We start from the raw sequence: 25,873 nt of genomic DNA on the forward strand, positions 1-25,873 counted from the left end.
AGTGTTTTCGGTTTGCTGTAATGGAGCCCTTAGGGAGCTGCACTTGTTGCGGTGCTTGATTTGTTTAGGGTAACCACATTTTGTCAACGGTTTATTGAATGTCTGCTCGATAAACTTGGTAACACACCATCCCTTTGTAACAAACCCCACATGAAATGTCCATTTCAACATGGACAGTAAATCTATTTTCATTTATAAACCAATCCTTGTAGTCCTTTTATGTATAAAACCAAAACCAAAATCCATCATTCAGATTCTAAAGCACTGTAGCTCACAAATTAGGCAGAAACTTATCAGATGCATGGTCAGTTGGCACTTTTACAGTGTTTTTGTTAATTAAAGAAACTTAGCAGACGGAAATCCCTTTCGTATCATTTCTCACGGAGGATGTTTGATAGATATCAAGTGTAAATGTTGATATTTAATGTTTTCGAAGCTATTAAAATCGCCATCTGGTCTGTCAAACTAAACATGAGAGTTTATAAAGTGTCTAGTCAAGGTAATTTTGGCAGTTTCAGGTATCCATAATGCCATTAAATGATGAATCATTCGGTTGCATTTGCTATTAAGCTAATAAACTGTTATGGTTCTGCTGTAAATGCAGCCCTGCCATTTATACTGAGTTCTAAGTAGCATCTGATGGATCAGTGTAACACATATGCACTGCATTATTCCTAATAACACAAAGATGACACTGCATTTAAAAGCCATCAGGGAGTCAGTAGCAGAGGCTTTTATGAAAAATGACACTCACAACCCAGTTAAACCAATTACTGTTATAAATAAAGGTGACTGAAAAATAGGTTTACAGCGTCTAAGTTCCAAAAAGAACTTTATTTCCTGTATTCTTTCAAACTTGGATGCTATTTCTATTCTTATAACTGAATTTTGCAAGTTTCCTTTATCCGACACACCCAATTCAGGTCTTGGAGCCCCTATTAATGATCTAATGAAGTGAATCAGGTGTACTAAACAAGGTTGACATCCAAAATGTGCCCTTCTGGGGTTCTCCAGAAACCTGAAAACAAAGAACTCAATTGTATCACGCAGCCGCAAGCAGTCTTGTCATCTCCAAAGAATCATGTGGTCCTCAAGGGCATGAAAGAAGACTCTTGATTAAAATAAATAAATAAATAAAATGGTGTAAGAACCATCAAGAACCTTTATTTTTAAGAGTCTACGTTTGAAAGGTAAAGAGACACTCAATACAGGTTAAACACAACTTTAACACATGGTTAAAAGCTGTTTTCTTCAACTGCAACGTCTAGAAATAATGAAGTCACTTAACTGGTTATTGATTTAGTCAGTCAGCCAGACACTTTCTCTGTTAGATGTCAAGTTATATAATAATAAGTAAAAAAGATCAATAAAGAGAGTTTCTAAGCAATAGACAGACAGACAGACAGACAGACAGATAGATAGATAGATAGATAGATAGATAGATAGATAGATAGATAGATAGATAGATACTTCCCAACATACACAAAAGTTTTATTTTAATAGGCTATTAAACGTAAATACGATACTTATCAATTCATGCAAATAAATACGTTAATAAGCGGAGTTTGGTATGTCTTACCTTGCTCAGCCCCAGCCACTGTCAGTGTTTTAACCAGCAGAATTAATCCCGACATGCTCAGAAATGCCAAAATAAAGTCGGACATCGTGGCTGGATGTAGTCCCGAGCAGATCCGCTATCCGCCAGCGCCGATGATGATGATGCCCAAGTTGAGTGTGAGCGAAGCCGGTCTCAAGCCCCGTAGCGCTCCGCAGCGCAGCGCAGCTCCTCCCGCAGGTGTGTGTGTGCGTGTGTGACTGTACGGACAGAACGGACTGCGTGCGCCTCAGTTTGAGGATAACGAGGTAGGATAGAAAGAAAAGAAAGATAAAAGAGAAAGGGGTAATAGGAAGACGAGAGGAGGTAGAGAGAGAGAGAGAGAGAGAGAGAGAGAGAGAGAGAGAGAGAGAGAGAGAGAGAGAGAGAGAGAGCACTGAATAATGAGAAATGAGATTATGCATGTGGTGAACACGCTCACGTGAGAAATAGAAGACAAAAGAACGATAGATAGATAGATAGATAGATAGATAGATAGATAGATAGATAGATAGATAGATAGATAGATAGATAGATAGATAGATAGATAGATAGATAGATAGATAGATAGAGAACTAACTAATCGGTCTGGTGAATGTGAACTGGTGTGCAAGTAAATGACTGATGGACTCAGTTCTGAAATCATTGTTTAAATTACTCATAACATAAATCTACACCTTGTTCTCCCATGACTAGTGCTAGCAGTGAGTTCAATGTATATAAAACCCCAACAAATCCAAACATACTGCACACATTCTTCCAGCCGTCATAAAAGCAGCTCACCCCCTTCTGTCTCTCTCTGTGAGGGTCTCTAGGGTCAATAGGATTGGGTGTATCTATTGATCTCAAACTCAAAGCGCAGAAAACAATTATTGAAAACAACAAAAAAAACCAAAAAAACAAAAACAAAGGAAAAACATAAAATACTAGATCATAAAGTCCCGCGCCAAAAAAACAAACATTGCGGCAAGATATTGCCTGTTGCTTTATTTCCATGTGATGATCAGTAGGGACTAGAGAAATGAAAGCTAATGTAATTCAATGGAATCTAATTCTATCACTTTGATTCAGGAACATGTTTCTGGCAGCTAGTTATTCTGCTGGCAGTTTTTTGAGGCCTGTATCTGGGTTTCACGAGATGGAACAAAAAATACAGGCACTAAAGCCTTTCGATTGTTGGTTTCTTGCACCATTATGCTTATACAAATGAAACGGAGGCCAAGTCTGCTGCCTTTTAAAGTGGATGAATTTATTAGCTCCACTCAAACGCCAGCAGACATGCAATGATGCAATAAACTCGCCATTTAATGCAGTTTTTCCATGTTTGTCCTCAAATCTAAGCAGGTGTCCTTGGTGCTAGGGAACGTGTGAAACATCCAGATGTCACGTGTCTTCTTTTCACGCGAAATCATCTGCAATTCATAAGGTTCCAGATGTAGAAATGCACTGAACTTAGGGTTTCCGTTTCAAAATGTTTGGCAACGTTTGGAGATTTTTGGGAAACCAGCGGTCGTGACTGTGCAAAATTCTTTGCCATGATTTTTGGAGTCAGCTTGGCAAAGTTCCCGGGCTTTTCCATGATGCTTTAGGTTTTTTTTTTTCATAATTTTCCTAGAGTCAGGGAGTCTATGCATGACATATTAGGTTCATCGAGACAATGCGTGAAGCTGCTAACCATATGCAAACTGGTAAAAGAACATTACTTTAACACTTACAAATGCATTTGTTTTTGCCAAGATGTAGGAGGAGCTGCCAAATATGCGTATGAATTTTTTTCAGCAGCAACACAAGCTTTTGTCAGGTTCTAGTGTTCCTGCAAAATTGGGCTGTAAATGATTTTGTTTGCAGGTGATGTACGCAATTTTCAACATTAAAAATAATTATTCAACTCCAAAACATTAAATTTAAAATGACCTCACTTACTTTAACACCCTGTCGTTGTCATATTTTGAAATGTCTTCCACATTGCTCCACACACACACAAAAAGAAAAAAAAAAAAAAAAAAAAAAACACTTGCCTTCGTAATCTTTTATCAAATGTAATTATTAGCTCCGCCTCTCAAACGACTTTTACGTTTTGCTGACATCATCAAGCACCCTTATTTTTCAGCCCCTCCCCTCCAACTCCCAGTTATATAAAGACGACCTTCACAAGCTAATCAATTGTGTGTGTGTCATTAAACAAATGCAAATAAAATATATTAAGAATTAATAATTACAACTATAATAATGATGATGATGACGATAATAATAATTTCTTTCATTTAATATGTTATTTTATAAGGTTATTTCATATTATTATTTGAAAAAATCTAAAATAAAAAACTAAAAAAAATGAAATTTTTTGAAATTCTTATAACTACTACTACTTATATTATTATTATCATCATCAACTTGACAAAACAGAAAATAGTAAAAATATTATTAGGTAAAAATAATATATTATATTTAATATATATTATTTTCTTAGACTATTTCATATTATTATTATAAAAAAACATAAAATAAAATAAAAACTATAGAAATTCTAATTAGAACTACTATCACTTCTACTACTAATGATTGATTATTATTATCATCTTAAAAAGAAAAGTTAAAAATTAATAAACAACAACAACAACAATAACATTTTCTTCGTCTTAATTCTTTAATTTTTTTTTTTTTTTTTTAGGAAGATATGCTGCAGTGCTACAACCAACTTTCTCTATAAGCGTGTCCTTTACTGCCAAGGCAGCTGACAAAGCCATATATTTCCTGTGAACAAAGTAATTTCCAGACATATTCAGTTTGTAACAATAACGTGGCCCTTGATTTTAAAGCACAGATCACCACACAAGCAAGCCATACAGATGCGTGTGCAACCACATCCTTCACAATCTTTGCTTCTCAATATAAGAGAGAAGAACAGAGTGTCTTTATTACCCAGTTATCATAAATAAAACCCATACACAAGCCCGGGAGTGAGTGATAGACAGCGTGAGTGTATAAAACACATCCATCCCACTGCAAGAGTGTTTACTGCCATCTACAGAAGATCAATCAAATTGCCTGCACAAAAATGGAGAGGTTATTAATATAAAGCTCAAAAATAGAAAGCAAAAACTTTTTTTGTGAGGTGCAACTCTTTTTCTTTACAGCGTTTCTGGTTTTTGATGCTCACAGTCAGCTGAAATCGTTTATTCTGGCTGGCGTGGGCCCATTAAAAACCTGAGGAGACTTTAGGATATGTCACTCAGCTGTGTTTGAGTGCTCTTTCATGGCTTTCTTACACTTTTTCTTAGCTCAACCAGACACAGACCCCTGGTTTCCCAACTTCCTAATTGGCCACAGCTCTAGAATGGCCTGTGACTCTACAAGCCACAGAATTTCAATCAAGCTGCACAAAAGATTCCAATCAATCTGCAAAAAACAAGCCCCGTCCACCCACGACAGCCCAACTCCTTCCACCCATTCAGCCCTATGTTTGTCTGCCTGTCTCTCTCTCTCTCTCTCCTGTTGTCTTACTCAAATGCATGGACAGATACTGAGGTCATGAAGTCATCTTCTACCACTGGCATGGGGGTAAAATTTGGCCGTGATGTGGTTAATAATTAAAACAGGCCAGAGGTTTGCTAGCAAAGAGTGAAAGATCTGGTCCAACTTATCTGTACTGAATTAAAAATGACTAAACTATTATTTATGTCATTACCCGATAATGTGTACTATTAATAATAATAATAATAATAATAATAATAATAATAATAACAACTCACATAAATAATAAACTAATAGAAATAATACATAAAATAAGAATATTATTATTGTAGATAACATACAGTATGCCAATTATCACAATCTATTTCTATTTGTATTGTGTACTATGTATATATATAATATCTTTGAAATAGTCTTTGTAATAATATTAATAATAATAAAAATAAACAACAAACACAATTTAAGAACTTATTTATGCATTTCAAATAATATATATTTCCCAACAATATTTACTATTATTTTTATTAAAAACTCACATAAATAATACATTAATAAAAATAATATTAAAAAACACACATAAAAAAAACATTAATAAAAAAAATATTATTAAAAAGTGGAAACTGATCGAATAACCCTGCTGCCCAAAATTGGATGACGTAATGCTAAAGTGGAAATATTTCCAGTCTTCTTTTTTTAATCTTTTTTTATTTGCAGTGAAATGCTGCTCTCTGCAGGAAATCACACACACTGACACTCATTGACATCAAGTGTTTAACTGTGTTCTGAATAACATATTAGACTATTTCTGCAGTGTGTATTAATTATATTAAATTAAGTTATGACCTTATTTACTGTCTGATCAGACTGCCAAAAGACTGGATTATGTTTGGAATAGCATTCTGATTTTATTATTCCTGTGTTTAAACATGCATGCAATCATAATATTATGCATTCCGAACATAATATTTTTTTGGTTTCTATTTTGGTTCTCTTCTTTTGGGCTGTTGCCGAGTTGCAGTTGTTCAGGTTTCACTGTCTTGCACTTGATTGTTGCCTGTGGACACAAATGACCAATCCTGTACAGCACACAGACTCAAAAACAGACTCATGAAACCAATTTACACTCCATTTTCCCTGCCTGAAACAAAGAGTTTGGCGGGAGGAGGTTTCAGACACTTCTAGGCATCTGTAGCAGCACAGAAAAGCAAAGGCCAACAGTGGCGCGGTTTGCATTATAAATGAACACAGTGCACTGCAATACAAAAACTGGGACTGAAACAAAGCTGGATCAGTTGCCAAGGAAACATATGCACAGTAATTACTAATATCTTCACCTTGTTAAAGCAAACAGAAATGTCATGGGTTCATTCTGATCTTTTCCTGGTATTTTTATCATTATAAGTTAATTAAATGAGTTCAGCATCTCACCATATGCGAAAAGTGCAAGAAAAGATATCGTAAAAAATATGTGTGAAGAATAAAGTGACATCAAGACAGAAAACTATTATGATCTAATTAACAATATAAAAAAGCAAAATAAACTAAAATGCAATAAAATATTTTATTTCTTTATTTGTTTGTTTATTAATAACTTAATTAAATTAAATATAAAATTATATGTGCCAAGATACTTCCAATAAGCACAAATATATTATATTATATTATATTATATTATATTATATTATATTATAGTACCAAGATACACCCAAAGCAGTAACTTTACCTTACATATTACATATATACCTTATATATTTTATATACATTATATACAGTATATACGTACATAAAATAATATATACATAAAATAATAGTTTATACAGTTGTTAAAAAAGTTCATGAATTAATTAACAATATAAAAAGTCAAATATAATATAAAGTATTATATGCAGACAACTTTATCTTATTTATTATAGAAATACCTTATTTTAAAGTTAATTTAAGGCATAATTTATATACACTATATACATGTTGATAAACTAATAGTTCAATTAACTTCATAAATTATTATATTATATTATATTATATTATATTATATTATATTATATTATATTATATTATATTATTCCGAAATACTTCCAATGCACGGCACAACACTGCCTCTTTGTGTTCATCCTCTTCAGGACCTCATAGAGGCCTTTTTCAATAATAATGTGTTTATGCAAAATTAAGCAAAGAATAAATTTGCTACTTATAACACATGCTTCTTTTTCCAAACTCTTGTCTTGTTTAATTATGTGTCTATTGATACATATCACAGTTAAAATCGCCATCATACATAACATTTACATTTAAAAAAAAAAAAAAAAAAAAAAAAAAAAAAAAGTTAATTTATGGCTACTAGAGAGACCTGTTCAGACTTGCCTGCTGGCACTTTTATGTAATTATGTAAACGAATTAATACCAAATAGGCGTGTATTGAATGATGTCATTTTCGGGCGTCTACAGGAGTGTGAGTTGAGCTCAGTTAAGATCAGCACATTAAACTTTAACTAACTAAATAAATCTTAAGTTTACAAGTACTTTTTCAGACTTGCATTATTAATAAATCATGACTAGGCGTCTCTCTCCAGAGCTCGTTTAAAAAGTGCTATTTTTTTTTTTATTTTTTTTTTAAGTATGACACGTATGTATTAAAAAAAGTACCAAAATCTTATATCAAAGACAGAAACTTAGAAATAGTAAATATAATAAAATATATTTTTTAAAATAAAGTAATAAAAAACTTTAAAGTTTAGTAGGGCTTTTTTAGACGTGCCTGTAAACAATGAATTAATTATTCATGAGTAGGCGTGTCTCCCAGAGGCCCCATATTCCTCATACAAAAAGTGCATGTAAACTACATAACAGAAGACAGGTTAGACTTAAAGGCGAAAAACAAAACTTCACTCGATCAGTCTCTTTTCCAGACTCAGGCTGGAGGAACACATGGCGGCGACGGAGACCAGCTTAAGCCCGGCGGTGGAGTCGGTGGTGCCGGCTTGTATGTTCGCACCTGACCAGAGCTGCGCAGAGGATTTGCCCGGCGCTGAGCGCAACGACGCCGGCGACAACCAGAACGGGGAAGCCGAGGATCATTTAGACCTCACCAGCAAGGTGGCTCTCAGGCCTAAGCGTTCGATTGAACTCTTCTCTGTGTGCACGAACCAACACAACAGTTTATTTTATAAATGCGTGCTGTTTAAACGCATTTTACAACTTTGAATTCAAAGCAGAAGGGCTGCACGAGTGACACGTTGACTGTGCACGCGAACGCCAGCTGGCACTGCAACTACTGCTGACCCTGGACTATGTGCATGTGTGCGATCGAACCTGAACATGATTAACATTGTGATAGGGTGAATTTAAGGGTGTTGCACTTTTAATGCATGTAAAACTGCAGTAAAAAGTGCAACATGAAAACGCAAGTTTTTGCTACAAACAGATTTGTAGGAGCCTAAAAAGTATTTGGGTGTTTAAGTCACGCTTAAAAATATTCCGATATTTTTTATATATTTATTAATGTTAGATTTAATTAGACTTCGAATCATAAAATGTTAAACCAAATACACACACACACATATGTATATATTGTTTGATGTGTGTTGGGTTTCCAACAATAAAAATAAAGAATTGCACTTAATTAAATAAAATGGAATTATAAAATTACAGATAAACTGTTTGAAAGTAGGTTTAATTGCAAAAATGGCAAAAAAAAAAAAAAGGTTAAGTTATAGCCTGCTGTCTAAAGCAGTGGAATTCATTTTATTTAAATAATTTTCATTTGAATAATTTAATATTTATATATATATATATATATATATATATATATATATATATATATATATATAGATATATATATATATATACACACATATATATATAATATATATATATATATATATATCATAATTATATATATAAATTATTCAAATGAAAATTATGGAATGCATATATGTGACCCTGGACAACAAAACCAGTCATAAGGGTATTTTTTTTTTTTTTTTTTTTTTTTAAATGTGATAATTGATGTGTGGTTTGTTAGGATAGGACAATATTTGGTTGAGATGCAACTATTTGAAAATTTGTAAATTAAATTGTCCAAATTAAGTTCTTAGCAATGCATATTACTAATCAAAAATTAAGCTTTGATATATTTAAGGTAGGAAATTTACAAAATATCTGCTGATCAGTGTCTTCAGGATCATTAGAAAATCACATGTAGGTGATTTTGATCAGTGCTGGTCCTCCAGGGTAAGATTTGAGGAACCCTGCTGCACAGAGATATTAAACATATGGAATGCATCCCCAAATTTTGCCATTTTAATATATTAAAATACATGCTCGGCAAACATGTTTTGTTTTTCTTCTGTAAGTTCCTTTAATAATACTTTGATTATTTTTGTTAATTCTCGTCAGTTTGCACTGGTCAGCCCTACAGGAGAGCAGTATGACTGTTTACAAAAGCAGCTGCGAGAACGAATAGAGGAAGGATGCGGAGAAACCATCTATGTGGTTGGGATGGGAACAGGTGAGACGCAATGTGTCACAAAGCTATCGCCAAGTTTGAACATTTTTATTGAATAGACAAATATGTTGCACCAGAAAAGGACACCATTGTCCTTTATTGTCTTTTTGCAAGTCCATGCAACAGTGACCCTGTGACCTCTAGGGTCAAAGGTTGTGTTGATATGGGTTGGTTTAACCAGATTGTGTATTCTTGCCCATCTTTTATATTTATTGTTTTATTTTCAAGCCTTTATGCGTTCATTTCAGAAACTGATTTTGACTTTCCCAGATGGAAATGTCATATTTAGAAGTGCTGATGAATTCTTGGTGTCTCTGTCTCTCAGACGGTGGTGATTATGGTCTGGATGAGAGGGATATGGAAGCATCTGTCGCTACAGTGCAGTCACTTTGTGAACAGGTTGACGCCGACCTGATTCTGTTGAGAGAGAGGACAGAGATGGCAGGATGCGTCCGCGATTATCTCATCCGGCGCCGCGTGGGAGAGGCCGACTTCCTGGAAGTGAGGTCAGAAGAGGTTTTGCAAAGAAATAATATACAAAATTTTTTTTTTTTTTTTTTGTTGAAAATCATTTCTTTCCTCAGAGTTGCGGTTGTAGGTAATGTAGATGCTGGTAAAAGCACACTTTTGGGTGTCCTAACCCACGGCGAACTCGACAACGGTCGCGGATTCGCCCGCCAGAAGCTATTCCGCCACAAACACGAGATGGAGAGTGGCCGGACCAGCAGCGTTGGCAACGACATCCTGGGTTTTGACCAGGAAGGGCATGTGGTCAACAAACCAGACAGCCATGGGGGCAGCCTGGACTGGACCAAAATCTGCGAGAGGTCGTCAAAGGTCATCACTTTCATCGACTTGGCGGGCCACGAAAAGTACCTGAAGACCACCGTATTTGGCATGACTGGCCACCTACCGGATTTCTGCATGCTAATGGTGAGAGGGGGTAGGTGTGCCACAGGTGTATGTACTTGGCGGTTCAACGTTTTATGAATTCTGTCTTTTTTTGTTTCACGAGTGGGAAGTAACGCGGGAATCATTGGCATGACTAAAGAACACCTCGGTCTCGCTCTGGCCCTCAACGTTCCTGTTTTTGTAGTTGTAACTAAGATAGACATGTGTCCCGCTAACATCTTACAAGGTATTGTTAATCTCTCATTTTACTACAGAAGTTTAATCAACAGTATTTGTGGCATAATGCTAATTTCTATACAAATTTTGTAAGATTCCAAGGACATCCAAATGTTTGCGTTTTTTTTTTTTTAAATGTTATTTTATGGTATTACCAGTATGATATAAATATGGTACAAATCTACTTCTTTTCTTATTTATTATTAATAATTTTATTGGGTATAAAAACATGTAAATTCTGATCATATAACACTTTTGAAAAAAAAAAAAAAAAACATTTTGAATACGGCTGTATTTTGAAATGGCTTTGAATATCAGCCTAATCAGACCAAACCTGTTTTTTTATTCTAGTTTATTTTATATTTATTTATTAAAAATAGTTTTAATAAAGCAGAAATTGCAGTTAATGTAAAAAGTAAATGGCACAAGCCTTCCAGAGGGTTTAATAAATTTTAAGTTTGTATTTTAGCTAAAACACACACAAATTATTATTATTATTTTATTTTAATTTTTTGGGGGGTGTAAAGTTGTGTAAATTCTACGACTTCTCTCTGTGGATGAACTTGCACACTAGTGGCATAATTCCTGCGTGTTTTTGAAATACTGCATACGCAAGGATACTTTCTGGTATCCTTGTACATATTGTGCAAACGGTTTTTGGAGTTCTGAAGTAAAAATTATATCCTGTTTTGATCAACAATATCCCACAAATGCTGTTGAAAGTTAATGTGAATTATCAACCCAGCCCTCCAGTGTATGTTTTTATAGACATATTTTCATGTGGTTTTGTGTTGCAGAAACGCTTAAGTTATTACAAAGGTTACTCAAGTCTCCAGGATGCAGAAAAATTCCAGTTTTGGTTCAAAACAAGGATGACGTCATTGTAACAGCCTCAAACTTCAGCTCAGAAAGGTAATTTTACTTAATTTTTGCCTGTAGGATGATAAAAAGGCTTTTTTGTTCTTTGGCCACTCAAATTTTTTGGCTTAGAATGCCATAAAACATCTTAACAACCCCTTAAAATCTGTCAAAGTTGAGTTTTTAGTCACTACTGTATTTAGAGTTTTATGTAAACAATTTTTTTTGTTTACATGAAAAAACTTTGGAAATCAAGATGAATTTTTTGCCCAACGAATCTTTATAAAGCATCAACTTCAAACAAGGTATTAATATCATCTGAAATAATGAGAGCATATTCAACCAAAGCATTATTTCTGTGTGTGTAGGATGTGTCCGATTTTCCAGATTTCGAATGTGACAGGTGAAAACATGGACTTGTTGAAAATGTTCCTGAACCTGCTGTCTCCCAGAACGACATTTAAAGATGACGAGCCGCCAGAGTTTCAGATTGATGACACATATTCAGTGCCGGTACAACACACACCGTCTTTTGTGCTCCTGTCTACATCTTTCTCAATCATTTGAACTTCTCGTATGTTCTTCAGGGTGTAGGTACTGTAGTATCAGGAACTACTTTACGTGGATTAATACGGCTGAACGACACGCTGCTCCTCGGTCCAGATCCTCTGGGCGTTTTCATCCCCATCATCGTCAAATCCATTCACCGCAAGCGCATGCCTGTTAAAGAAGTGCACGGTGGGCAGACGGCCTCGTTCGCCCTGAAGAAGATCAAGCGCTCATCAATCAGGAAGGGAATGGTGATGGTGTCGCCACGCCTCAACCCACAGGCATGCTGGGAGTTTGAGGCAGAGATTCTCGTACTACACCATCCGACGACGATATCTCCAAGATACCAAGCTATGGGTGAGCAGAAGAGACAGATGTTAAGTATTTGACTGAATTTTTGTTAATCCTGATATTAAATACTTTACGTTTTTATACAGTTTAAAATATTGAATCAAAAGATTCAAAGTAAATATTAAAATAAATATTTGTTTAGTACGATAAAACTTAAGATAATTTTTATGTAATCTATATTAATTTTAGAAGATTAAAATTTTTAGTTTCTTGTGATATTTAAAACATTTGTTTGTTGTATAATTATCTATCTATCTATCTATCTATCTATATATATATATATATATATATATATATATTATATATATATATATATATATATATATATATATATATATATAGAACATGCATTTAAATAAAAAATATTCAAAATATGAAATTTTAATTTTTAATGCAGCAAATATTTATTAAAAACTGTTTATTTATAAATCCAGATATCACATCATTTATACTTAGACAGCGCCAGAAATAAGTACCTAAATCTTGAATATGTATAATAATTAATTTTACTTTTTACTATTAATACATTTATTTATAATTTATAAATAAAAAAATTGATATATAATACAGAGGTGGAAAGAGTACAAAAATATTCTACTCAAGTAAAAGTGCCATTATATTAATGAAATTTTACTTAAGTACAAGTAAAAGTACCAGTCTAAAAATCTACTCAAGTAAAAGTAAAAAGTAGCTCATTTAAAACTTACTCAGAGTAAAAATTACTTAGTTACATTTTAACAGTGGGAGGGAAAACCAAAAAATGGGACACCACGGGTGTCAAACTCAGTTCCTGGAGGGCCACAGTCCTGCACAGTTTAGATATAACCCTAATTAAACACACCTGATCCAGCTAATCTAATCATTTAGGCTTATTTGAAAACTACATGATATGTGTGCTGGAGCAGGGTTAGAACTAAACTCTGCAGGGATACGGCCCTCCAGGAACTGAGTTTGACACCCCTGAGGCCTATTAATCTCAAACTAGTTGTTTTTAATTAAAGGAATCAGTTATTTAGAATAATAAGACATTTGGGCTGTTACCAGGCAAATCAGTATCAACAAACTCATTTTTTCAATGCAGACGAAATGCAGAAGATTCATCGGAAGTGGCATTTAGATTTATTTACACACTGTTTAATGCAGGACAAGAATGCATTTAATCTGCAGTTACAAATGTATGAATAATGTTTTGATATACAAAACATAAAATGTTGAATTCTCATTTGAAACTATAAGAAATTAATTATTTAAAAAAAATCAAAAGCTACTTTAAATGTGAAATTAAAATGGCCAGTATGTGTCAGCAAGTCACTGTTAATAAGTGAGTCGTTGCGACTGAACCGAATCATTTAAACGGTTTGATTCATTCAGGAAACAAAACCACTGTCATGTTGCTCAGAGACGCAAAACTGTGCTTTGGTGGCTGTGTTTGGAATAATGTTTTGTTGTAGAAATAGAGCAAAAACAGGCAATATGGTGTCTAAAAACGCAAGTCTCTTAATTAACTTATTTACTGACCTGTTGTAAAAAAAAAAAAAAAAAAATATATCTATATATATATATATATATATATATATATATATATATATATAATATATATATATATATATATATTATATATCATGATGATTTTTGGAGGAAAAGATGGCATTCTTTGTGTGATTTTGATTTACTATATGAAAATTATATAAATATGTAAATTTTCTGCCCCTATATCTTCAATTTTGTGATCATTCTAAATGCATTTTACAAGACTGAATCACACAGTCAAAGAACGCACTTTAAATGCGCGCGCGCACATCCATTTAAAACAACAGTTATGATATTATCGCAGACGATATACATCGCACACTCCGCACCACTGTCTTTTTGGCTAATTTGTTCAAAACCTCTTGCTAAAATGTCAAAGCTTCATTTTAACCACCAATGCAGCGATGCAATTATTTAGCTCACCTCTACATGCTTGCAAAGGGTTGACGTCTTGTCGAGATTTTATAATCTGCTAGTTTGGTCTCCCTAGGCAAGCACAGCTTACACTGCATAAATATGGCCAGGGGTTCACTTCATTTCCTTCGAGTTAAACTTCAGAATATGACGGGGTTTCGTTTTCAGCGGTGTCTGCACCACTAACGCCTGTCTGTCCGTCTGTATCTTTCTTGTGATTTTAGCGCCAGTTTGCCCTTCTGCACATTATTTACTGCAGTAGTTTACAGGGAGGGATTTTTTTTTTTTTACTCAGTAATTAATGTGTTTTAAAATGTAGCGAAGTACAATACTTCAAACAAAATATACTTAAGTAAAAGTAAAATTACAGATTTTAAAAATTACTTTAAAAAGTAGAAGTACACAAAAAAGCTACTCAATTACAGTAACGCGAGTAAATGTAATTCGTTACTCCACCTCTGATATAATATATGTATATATGTAGACATTGTTAGATACAGAGGATACTCAAATTTTGACAATTTTGTTTCACAAATTTATAAAATGAAATTTTATTTCATGTTTTAACCAATATAATAATTATAGTTCTTTAGGTTTGCCTTTATGAAATCGGGTATCAAAAAATTATACTTGAATGTTTATATTGAGAGAAACTACTTAAAAAGATATATTTACCATTCTAGAGGATACACACATTTTGGCATATAATTTTGTTTCAGTTTACTATATTTAAAATTTTTATTTTATGTTTTATAATATTGTTTATAACCATGTTAGGTAATATACAAATACATAAAGAAATTAATTGACTGTTTGATTTTGGGAAAAATTAACCCTTATATATAATGTGCTTCCATTATTGGCTTTGAATTGCAATGCTTTTGTTTTACTGAAGAAAGGGTATAAAAATATTAAATATTTAAACAGAAATGGTAACTAAATAGAAATTGTAGGTCTATCTATTTGGCACTTTTTCATGAGTTTCTCTCTATCATAGTTCACTGTGGCAGTATCAGACAAACGGCCACCATCATCGGTATGAACAAAGACTGTTTACGGACGGGGGACAAAGCCACCGTACACTTCCGTTTCATCAAGACCCCCGAGTACTTTCACACGGACCAGAGACTCGTCTTCAGAGAGGGCAGGACCAAGGCCGTGGGCACCATCACTAAGGTCAGAGGTCACAAAAACATTCACACTCAAAATCTAAATAAAATACATTTTACATACATAATAAAAAAGATAATTCTTTATTTAAATATAGTTGAATTATTATAGATAATAACTATCTCTCTCTCTCTCTCTCTCTCTCTCTCTATATATATACATATGGAGTCTTGAGATTCATCCAACTAAAATTTGGTATCTGTGTGAATCAGTTTTACTTTAGATACATCAATCATGCATATTTCATAATATCTGCCAATAAAGTATATAAAGAGATTGTTACTTTCCAGCATGAGTCATAAAAACTGGCGATGCATGTCCTTCTGTTGTCTTTGCTTGTACGACAGCTGCTTCAAAGCAAGCCTCAGGCCAAGATGCAGTCTACCAAGAAAACCTCGTCACAGGTGGAAGGCTCTTCATCAGCCAGCGAGGAAACCACACAGATGGGAGGAAGCCCTCAAATGGGACAACTGGTGAGATATATATATATTCTTTAATAATAAATACATATACATAATCATGTTAGTATAGATTACTGTAATGTTTTTATTATGCTTGGTAAATCTTTTTCCATATTGTTCCTTATGCTCTTTTTCCGCATCTCGTTTTCATTCTTTTAACATTTCCTTCGGGCTGCATGTAATATTCATCTCCAAACGTTCAAGGACAGTTACAGCCCTTGAAATTTCTCGACCCTTTTCATCCCCAGTACAACAAAAACATCCTTTTCTCTTCTCTTCTGTCTGTGGCTCAGTGCGGTAGACAGCGGGGGGCGAGGAAATCCTTTGTAAAGATCGAAACAAAGAGAATATGTAGGGAAAAAAAAGTTAAAAGGACAAGAAAATGGTGTGAAGTGAAGGTAAAACGGTTTAAAGCACATTAAGGTCAAACTCTTTAAGCATTTTAAAATTTTAATTTGCTGTAGTGTAAATCACAGAGGTATTACTAAGAGCATTACTTTTAAGACTATAAAAGACATTAGAGACATTCTTAATGTAATGAATTAGGCTGATTTATTTCATGAACAGTATTTGAATGAGACAAATCACCTCTGAAAAGCTCACGACTCTTTTATTTAGACTTAACGGTTAATTGATTTTTCCATTAATGGTCACTGCAGAGCAAATTCTGGGATTGTTTCTGTTTAAGTAGTGTTCAAATAGTAAAGTTGTCCTTGTTAACCATTATTGAGATGTTAAATTACAGGTTTGAAAACAGGATCTGTTGCAATTTGCTGAGTTGGTTACGTTTTAAATGGCCATAAACTAAAAATTGATCATTTAAAATAATAATAATAATAAATAAATAAATAAATTGCATCTACCAGAACAAATAAAAAGCTTTAGTTGATAAACAAGATAATTGTATTACATTTTTAATGTATTTATCTTCTGAAGTTTGAGTCCAAGAAAAAAAAAAACTTTACCACCGAGACCTACCCATGAAAAAGGATCTAAATATTTGGATTTCATCTGCTCAAAGTCAATTAAGTATTTAATTGGCAATCATTTAAATGGAAAAAAAGTTAAATAAAAAGTAGTAAAGTAATAGTATAATACGCTATTCGAAAAAAAAAATGTATTTGTTTTGCTAAAAAAAATATTTAATCATTTTTATATAATTATTCAAACCACCTTCATTTTGCTACTACAGCACAGTGTTGTTGGGAAAAACACTTCTTGAACAACATAGTATTTTTAAAGTGAGATTTGTCCATTTTTTAAAATTTACTTTAATGACAATTTTTTATTTGCTTTTAAACACAAAATTAGCAAAACAAATGAAAATGTGACTGTTTATTTTTTTTTTAAAGAGAAAATGACAAAATCTGTATTTTATTTATTTTATATTATAACTGTTATTCACCGTTTCTTTTACTATTCAAGGAAATGACAAACTGATAAAAAAAAAATCTTTCGAACTGATATTGTGCGTTACTGGCTCTAATATGGTTTGTAGCTGCAGAATTTTTTTTTTTTTTTTTTTAATTAACTTAATGACAAATGGAGTTATTTGGTTAACAGATGTTCAGGAGCAGGGCCACGCCCCAAACGATCACCTGACTTCCCGAAACCTCCATATATCGGCCCACCTCATACCATACTGTTTGCTTCTTTCTCTCGAACCCACCCTTCCCTCCCTTTCTCATCCATTCAGCCAACCTTATCCCACATTCTCTTTCTTTCAGGTTGTATCGGGGGGTCCTAATTGTCTGGCCTAAATATATGATAGAGACAGTACCCCCACCCTGAGTCTCTCTGAGCCATCAATTCTAGATGCCCTGATCAACCTGACCATCATCCCATTCCCTCGACCTCTTCGTCCTCTTTCTACCCTTCGCCAACACTCTGTTCAACTAACTGTTTCATAGCTTGTTTGTGGCGTGCTCCTAGCTAGTGAAACTGTTTTTAAACCCAAAATGTGAAAAATAATTAACTAAATAAATAAAATACCAACTATCAACCTGTGAGAAATTCCATCATCTCTTTCAGTTGAAGTCTGGTGGAAGTGGGCGACGGCGTGGCGGCAAATGGCACAAAGCCAAATCAGCACTGAGCAGCACTGGAACGACTCCTTCAGCAGCTGGAGTGGGCGGCAACTGAGCTTCCTCCATCACTACTGGTCAGCTGCCTTTAATGGTTTAAGTGAACACCAGAGGGCAGTAAAGCCTTTTTTCCCCCTTTCTTTCTTTCTTTTTTTTTTTCCAACTAAACCGGACTGAGCTATTTCTCCCTAATTAGAAATGTTCATTTCAGCTGACACAATCGTGCCAAAACCCTGACTGACAAGCAGCTGTTGTGTTCCCCGTCCACCCTTATCAAACCCTTTTTCTTAATATTCTGTCAGCCGTTGGAGTCTCGACATCCTGTAATAAACACCCCGAAATCCTGGATTTTGTATCCGGAATGTTTCCCTGAGGACCCAATTAAGGAGCCTACGACTGAATCCCTGTTTGTGTTCAGCGATTTTGCTTTTTTTCATGTCGTTTTCCTCCTTCAATTGAATTTGGCAAATGCTAACGCAGATGAAAGGGAGAAATCTGTTCTGCTTGTCAATCTCTCATGCCCCCTCATCCTCTTCTGATTTTAATGAGCGTTGTAGCTGCCGAGACGCATAAAACCATGGCAGATAAAACCGGTCCCTCTCAGAGTGTCACAAATTAGGTGGCTTTCTGCTCTCCCATGATGCTTTTTCATTTTGTGACCCAGCATCACTTTCAAAAGGTCTCACCTTTTCAACAGAGAAATGTATTTTTATTTTTTTTTGGCGTAGAACGGGAAGCTAACTGAGATGACATATGGCAATTATTTCGGATTTCTGTTGCCACTTTCTCATTAAAAATTATTTTCTGTCTACGCTTATTTATTCTAAACTCTTTTTAATTTAATTTCCCTGTGCAAGACACCCTTGAGCCAATGAAAGCGAGGATAGACCTTGAATAAAAACAAATAAAATGACTAATTCGCCCAAAAAATGACAAGTCAGCATTTATCCACCGTTCCAAACCAGTATGACAATTTACTTTTTTTTTTTGTGGAAGAGATCAACAATAGCGTCATTTGAGAAACAACCGATATTTAAGTCATTGATTACCGATATTCTTCTCGAGCTGTTAATTGTTGTAAGCAGATCATTCAGGTTTTGTTACTCTATAATGATTTGTATACAAATCTAAAAGACCTGGGGGGACGTCAAGATTTTTTAAAACTAGTTTGTTTCTTAACTTATGTCTTCAAAAGAGTTGAGATATACTGTAAATGTCATATGGACCACATTTATGGTGCTTTTGAAGCTTGAAAGCTTAAGTTCCCAATGTAATTGTGACAAGAGCAACTGTTGCACAAAGGAAAGAAAGTCATAGTGGTTTGACATTTGGACATTAGGAGTAAATGAGCACATTTTCATTTTTTGGGTGAGCTAATCCTTTAGATATGAACCTAAATTTGAGTTATTGCACCTATTAATCTGTAATATATATTCACATATCTGTATGATGCCTGTTTGGGATTGCATTCGGTATGAAATTCGTCAGGGAAAGCTGTGGTGAAATGCTGTAAAGGTCTTGAAGTGCCCTGTTAAAAAGCCAGAAAGATCAACGATTAGCCGTGAAGTGGAGGATTTAAAGTCTATTATATACTGCAATACTAATCCAGACCAACATAGTTCAACATAAGAAATATCAAACATTGTCTATTAAGATGTGGTTTCATAATTTCCATTGCAATTTTAAAATGAAAGAAAAACTCCTACACAATAGCTTTCATTTACTTTGTATTCATGAGCCCAATGTGTGGCGTTCACACAAGACATCGTTCAAGGTTCTGGTTCTTGTTCTTGGGTTGATCTGCTGTTCTTGTCTTTTGAATCAATAAAGGTGAACCACAAAGTCTGTACTATCAGGGAGATCTGTAGACATTGATTTTAGTTTTATCCGAGGCAGCCAAGTAGATTTGAACCTCTCTCTGTTTTTTTTTTTTTAAACACACGATCTCTAAGCTCAGTCAGAATAGCTTACAAAGACCACATGCAAGCCCTTAAGTTATGCAAAATAATTTAATACTTTATCTTCAGGAACCTGAAGGATAATATTATTATATTTTTATTTACTTATATATATATATATATATATATATATATATATATATATATATATATATATATATAAGTAAATAAAAATATAATAATATTTTACAAGACATACAAGACATTTAGTTTTAGAGCATTCAGTGCACTGGTTATGACTTTTATTTAGGCATTTTCATTTGGATTCAGTCCCTTTTAGTGCACACTTTTTTTTTTTTTTTTTTTGCAAAAATGTACATTTATGTACAAATTTATATATATATATATATATATATATATATATATATATATATATAAAAATATAAAAATATAAAACATATGAATAGATTATTTATTGTTAATCCTTTTTAATAAAATAAAAAGTTATACAAACCGCTTGTTAATGCATTTATCACAGTTGCTTTCCTGTAATTTGACAAAAAAATCTAAAGATTTTACTTTAATTGCATTTAATATGTACTATTGTGTCTCTAGCTTGTCTAATGTGAAACAACTCTTCCTCTGAGGAACTATTGAACTGAATTATTTATAAACATTTGGTTTATTCACCCCCAGACACTCATTTCTAATTTGTTGTTCACTCTTCTCTGCGACATGCTGAACAAATACGCCATAAAATAATCAAATTACTTACTTTCCCCAGCCCCACTGCTGTGTAAAAAGATATGAAACTCTCTCAGCCAACAAAACGGAAGTATTTAGGTAATTTTGTCAAAACTCATTGAAGTGGCAGCATTAAAACACCAGCCGAACATCAAGCCACATGGTCAAACAGAGTCCCGCAGTGCCCTTATTGCCTAATTTCCAGCCCTTTACGTTCCTGCTTCCCTGGAGAGGATGGATGTGAGTCTTGTCACTGAGATCCCAATAAACGTTTTATTCAAAAAGCTAATTTCAGTCTGTGTCGTGTATCACGTTGGTTTTTGGGTGCGCATGAATGTGGACAACAAAATGTGTTGAACTAAAATTCTACCAAATATCAAAAAAAAACTACAAAATAATCATAAAAATACTATAATAAACTATAATTTGAAGCAAAAATGTATTTAAAAAAAACAAAAAATGTATTTTAAAATAAGACAAAAAACTATTTATTAAGAGAATGTTAAACTATTGATTTAAAGATGTTGGTTGAGTATATAGTATCAACATATTTTAAGTTTATTGTAAAATATGCATATATATATATATATATATATATATATATATATATATATATATATATCTATATTATATTATATATATATACATTGACGAGTTATTCAACAAAAGCATATACCATCAATTAACTCTTTCCCCGCCATTGAAGAGTTATCTCGTCATTTAGAAGAAAACGCTTCCCCGCCATTGACGAGTTATTATTATAGTTATATACGGCTTTCTGTGTTTTCACTGTTATACATACACTGATGGCTCAACAAAGCATATACCACAATCTCTTTCCCCCGCCATTGAAGAGTATAGTACAAATGGCTTTCTGTTTTTCACTGTTAACTCGGGGGTGCTATTAACATCTTCTGAAACGAGTAAGCATATAAATGAAAACTGCATAATAAAAACTAGCGATCTCTTATGTAAACAGATGCATATGATAAATAATAATAAAATTATAATAATGCTATCATCAGAAATAGACAGCATATAAATGAAAACTGCATAATGTTATGGAGTAAAATGATGATCCAGGAAGTGGTATATGGATGTGCAAGCTTTGGAGGTGTTGATGGAAGTCATTTACTGGATTTATGTTTTGATAATCATACTGAATATTATCCAGATGTAGTTTTTGATAAAAATTACATTTTCTCACCTTTTTGCTCAAAATTTCTAATTTTTTATGAAACCTGTACTTGAATACATCTGTATTCAAGTGTTGATATATATATATATATATATATATATATATATATATATATATATATATATATATATATATATATATATATATATAGATATAAGTAGAGGCTTTGATCTTTATTTTGGTGTATTGCATATTTAAATATTCATACAGCAAAATATACTGTAGGTAATCAAATTTTAGTGAAAATCATCAAAATCGCTGGCTGGCAACGTTTTAAAAAAAAATGCTGGCGGGGAAAGAGTTAAAAACCTTGTATCTCACAGTAGGTCTGTGTTTAATGGTTTATAAGTTATAGGTTATAAATTCCCTTATGGAGAAAATTAATGGGATTATTACTTCCAGAATACGACTGTTATGCACTATGCGTACCCTCAATTTAAAGTCTAGGCAGCAAAACATCACCAAAGTATAATTCACATTAGGGCCACAAGAGCTAAAAGCGTCAGCTAGCATTTACTAAAACTTAGCAAACCTGCTAACACTGGGCGAAACATCATATTACACTTAGTTTACCTGTTTCTTTGCACCTGACATTATAATTACGACTTCCCAACTTGTAAATACAAACTTCGCAGGAAAACTTTAGAGCACCAATATTCTATACCATGGGTACTTTTGTTCATGGCTTACGAAGATGAGAGCTTGTCAATGTTAGCATCTGGCTCAAATCAAACTTAATGATTTTGAGTCGCAACACATCTTCATTTACTTTTCACTTCTTTCTGTGTGTATAAAATATTGGCCTTTGCTTTCAAAGTCATGTGCAGTAACTGGAACGTTTGGCAGATTTGCTGTCCTCAGAAGTATTGATTATATTTCAGGATCTAAGGCCGGTTAGCGTTAATTATTTAGCGCTCTGCCCCTCATTTAAAGCATGACTGGTTAATCCTCTGTGCATTATTTTGCATATTGGCAGGACATAACCACAAGCTAATTGACAGAAACCATGTTTGGACAAAGCAAAGAGGACTGAAGCTCCCTCTTTCAAAACAATCATTCATTCTTTGACTTTGTTTAGTCTGCCTTTCCAAGATGAAAGACTTCATATTTTGGGGGTTTTCTTTGTATTTTCTTTGTTCAATCAAGCCTAGTATGTTACCAATTTGCAAACATACTTTGATAGCCGTCTAGCTGTCAGGCTTCCCTATGTCAACTACAGTTCTGTGTTTATTTGGCTGTTATAAATACTTCAACCAGATTCTGTTATGCTTACATGACTATAGCTACAACTACAAATAAATAAATAAGTTAGGTTATTCTGATGAAAATTTTTACTTACAATCTTTCTACACAACTAATTCTTATACAGATGTGTACCATGTGCTTTTTTCAATATTAAAGTATAAGCCAGCAGAGTTTATAGATACACAAAAGCTGCACCAGAAACATTACAAATCCACTGATTTCAATTAGGATGGTTTGTTGCAAGGAGAAACCCTACAGTATATATGCACATAAGTGGTGTACAGGTGCACATGCATGACCAAAATAAGAAATGTGCTGGGTAAATAATTTCAGACCAAACATTATATATATAAAATCTAAATATATATTTTTTTTATTATACATATATTATATAATATAATATAATATAAATCTATATTTCACCCAGAAAAAAAAAAAAACAAATAAAACATATAAAAATAAAAAAAAATTCAATTTTTTTTATTATACATATATTTTTCATATATATTTCACCCAGATATATATAAAAACAAATACATTTTATAAAAATATAAATAAATTTAGGTAAACTATAAATTCTCCACATTTTATTTTAAATGTACATCGCATATTCCTTATTTAAGTTACCTCTTGACGTGACACAGCTTACCTAACAAGGGACACTTTGTGTTTTTTCCCAAACTTGAGTCACTTTCTTTTCTTTCAGTTGATAACAGACATCCTGAAATATAATTAGGCCTATTAGTTTTCCTTTTATTGCACAGAAGACAACTTTGCAAAATTAGCACAACTTACCTCATTCTCCCCAATGTGCCACTCAGACAAGTCTCTTACGTACATCCGAAAGGCCTCTTATACCAGCAATCCACAGCAGTCACAGTTGTAAGCCATTTATAAATAAATGATCAGCTCTCTGCTGCTCATTGAGACATTGTCTGTATCTCTGACTCACCCGCTGTCTATCTTTCCATCTCGTCACAGATTTCTGGAAGCGATTTTCAGGGAGAGCAAATTTTGCTGTTGTTCAGACCGAGAAGCATGTAAAAATAAAATGTAATCCCACCAAAAGAAGTTGTCATGAAAAGCTGCATTTCTGTGATGAATGTGAATGATTTGAAAGGGCAAAATGTAAAAATACTTCAGCAAGGGATTGGTGCTTCATCCAGTCAAACATTAATCTCTAAGTAAATAGTGCCACTTTCATTCACAGAGGAGAAAGTAGTTTGATTTAACTCTTTACATTGAATTTCTGTGTCGCTATTTTAGCTCATCGGAAATCAGTTTTCTCAGCATTAGTCGGTTAGTGGCAGATGTTTGGAAATGATGCAGCATAAGTCTCTGTGGTGGGAGATAAGCATTTTGCCTTTGATGAAAAGCTAAGCCTTTAGCTCTCAGTTGTTGGCTTTGGTTGTCGATGTGGCTTGGCATGGAGGGGGGCACTTGGGACTGAAATCGTCTGGAGGGTGGCATGGCCCTTTGTTGGTTGACTGTTTTAGTGGGCCCATTGCTGGTGGCTCGTATGGGCCAGCGATAGATCTGCCATATCCAGGCTGGTCCATATACTGAATGCCCTGGCGCATCTTGGGTCCCAAACATCCACTGAAAAGCAGTGGATGTATTTAAATGGGTATGACTGTATTTTAAATTGCATATTTTAAAAATGCAGTGGCTGCCGAATGTAGTCCAAAATGATCTATCATAGAAAATTAAAATGAATCTTATGATTAATGCATTAGTGGTGGGAATTTTTACTGACTCTTTCTGCAGATACTTTATTAGGACAGTAAATTACTGTCTTTATAGATGAGTCAGTGAATCATTTAATCAGCTGATTCATTCAACATGATGTTGTTACTATAAAAGAAAAAATCTTGAGCAAGGGTGCATCAGGTACTTTTAACTATGGGTGCTCCAGAAAGGGAACAAAATGAAGTGCCTGGACGTAGATTTTTTTGTTGTGTAACAGGATCCACTTATTATTTTGTACAGTGTTGTTACAATCACTCAAAACTATCACAAATCGAATATATAAATAAATAAAACAAACTTTAAATTAATGTATTAAATTAAAGTTAAATACTGGATTCTGATTGGTCAATGGCAGCATTTAGTGCTCAGATGTTGTTGAAAATGTCATTGTGTGTATTGCAATCTATAACACTTATGGAGATGTGATGTTGCTGTAAATTGCAGATTGCTGTACTGGTTCATCAAAACATGACACAGATGTTTCCCGACTCTGTTTTTGCTTAAACATTAAAAAAAAGTTTGTCGGGTAGAAAGTCAGACTGACACTAAGTGCAGTAAGAAGAGCTGCTGCAGTAATTTATGAAGTCTCTTTTTTTTCTTGTTGCTTATTCACCTGCTTGCTTTCTTTCTCTCTCCATCTTGAGCACCATTGCCCCTTTATTCACATTTCTCTTAAGTGTGAAAATATCCCTAGACATCACAACAAAAAAAAAAAAACAGAAGGTGAAGAATGCAAACTTTCCAATGATTATTTTTGTTGATGGTATGCTTTGCCAGACCATTATTAATGCATCCAAAGTCTGTATTATCATTACAGTTTGTCAGATGTTACATAAAGCCTTGGTTTTGTTGGTTCTTGTTCTTTTCAGTAATAGCCTGAGGAAAAAAAAAAAAAAGTGGTGTTGGATTTACTTTTAACAAT

General features: G+C 33.6%; 2 protein-coding genes and 1 long non-coding RNA gene across 4 annotated transcripts in view; 1 reads left to right on the forward strand and 2 right to left on the reverse strand.

Moving 5' to 3' along the window:
- Positions 1–1,862, reverse strand: part of lrp1ba (low density lipoprotein receptor-related protein 1Ba) — a 223,854-nt gene extending 221,992 nt beyond the window's left edge. The window contains 1 exon segment of the mRNA XM_042712307.1: positions 1,580–1,862. Coding sequence (XP_042568241.1) covers positions 1,580–1,664 — 85 coding nt within the window. The 5' untranslated portion in view covers positions 1,665–1,862.
- Positions 1,863–7,855: 5,993 nt separating this feature from the next.
- Positions 7,856–20,215, forward strand: LOC109046567 (GTP-binding protein 1-like). Its single transcript, XM_042711760.1, has 11 exons — positions 7,856–8,161; positions 9,464–9,575; positions 9,898–10,078; positions 10,157–10,505; positions 10,587–10,710; positions 11,498–11,612; positions 11,927–12,071; positions 12,146–12,464; positions 15,400–15,578; positions 15,920–16,045; positions 18,065–20,215. The coding sequence occupies exons 1-11, from the start codon at positions 7,994–7,996 to the stop codon at positions 18,173–18,175; spliced, it is 1,929 nt and encodes a 642-aa protein (XP_042567694.1). The 5' UTR covers positions 7,856–7,993; the 3' UTR covers positions 18,176–20,215.
- On the reverse strand, positions 12,320–25,263 carry LOC109089665. 2 transcript variants are annotated; one of them, XR_006153151.1, is made up of 6 exons: positions 23,998–25,263; positions 23,852–23,923; positions 19,556–19,645; positions 15,856–16,042; positions 15,484–15,573; positions 12,320–12,458 (listed from the first exon to the last, which is right to left on the reverse strand). It is a non-coding gene; the product is annotated as an uncharacterized LOC109089665 (long non-coding RNA). The 2 variants fall into 2 exon arrangements; XR_006153150.1 differs by lacking the exon at positions 19,556–19,645 and having other exon boundaries at positions 23,998–25,246.
- Positions 25,264–25,873: the final 610 nt, after the last annotated feature.

Source organism: Cyprinus carpio, chromosome A22 (genome assembly GCF_018340385.1).
Source record: "Cyprinus carpio isolate SPL01 chromosome A22, ASM1834038v1, whole genome shotgun sequence".
In the NCBI taxonomy this organism is placed as follows: Eukaryota; Metazoa; Chordata; class Actinopteri; order Cypriniformes; family Cyprinidae; genus Cyprinus; species Cyprinus carpio.

Bases quoted from the DNA above. Each gene is read 5' to 3' on its own strand.
- LOC109046567 (XM_042711760.1), top strand. From the start codon at position 7,994: ATGGCGGCGACGGAGACCAGCTTAAGCCCGGCGGTGGAGTCGGTGGTG. The intron at 10,506-10,586 runs GTGAGAGGGGGT...TTTGTTTCACGA, and splicing joins CGGATTTCTGCATGCTAATG to GTGGGAAGTAACGCGGGAAT. The intron at 12,072-12,145 runs GTACAACACACA...TATGTTCTTCAG, and splicing joins ATGACACATATTCAGTGCCG to GGTGTAGGTACTGTAGTATC.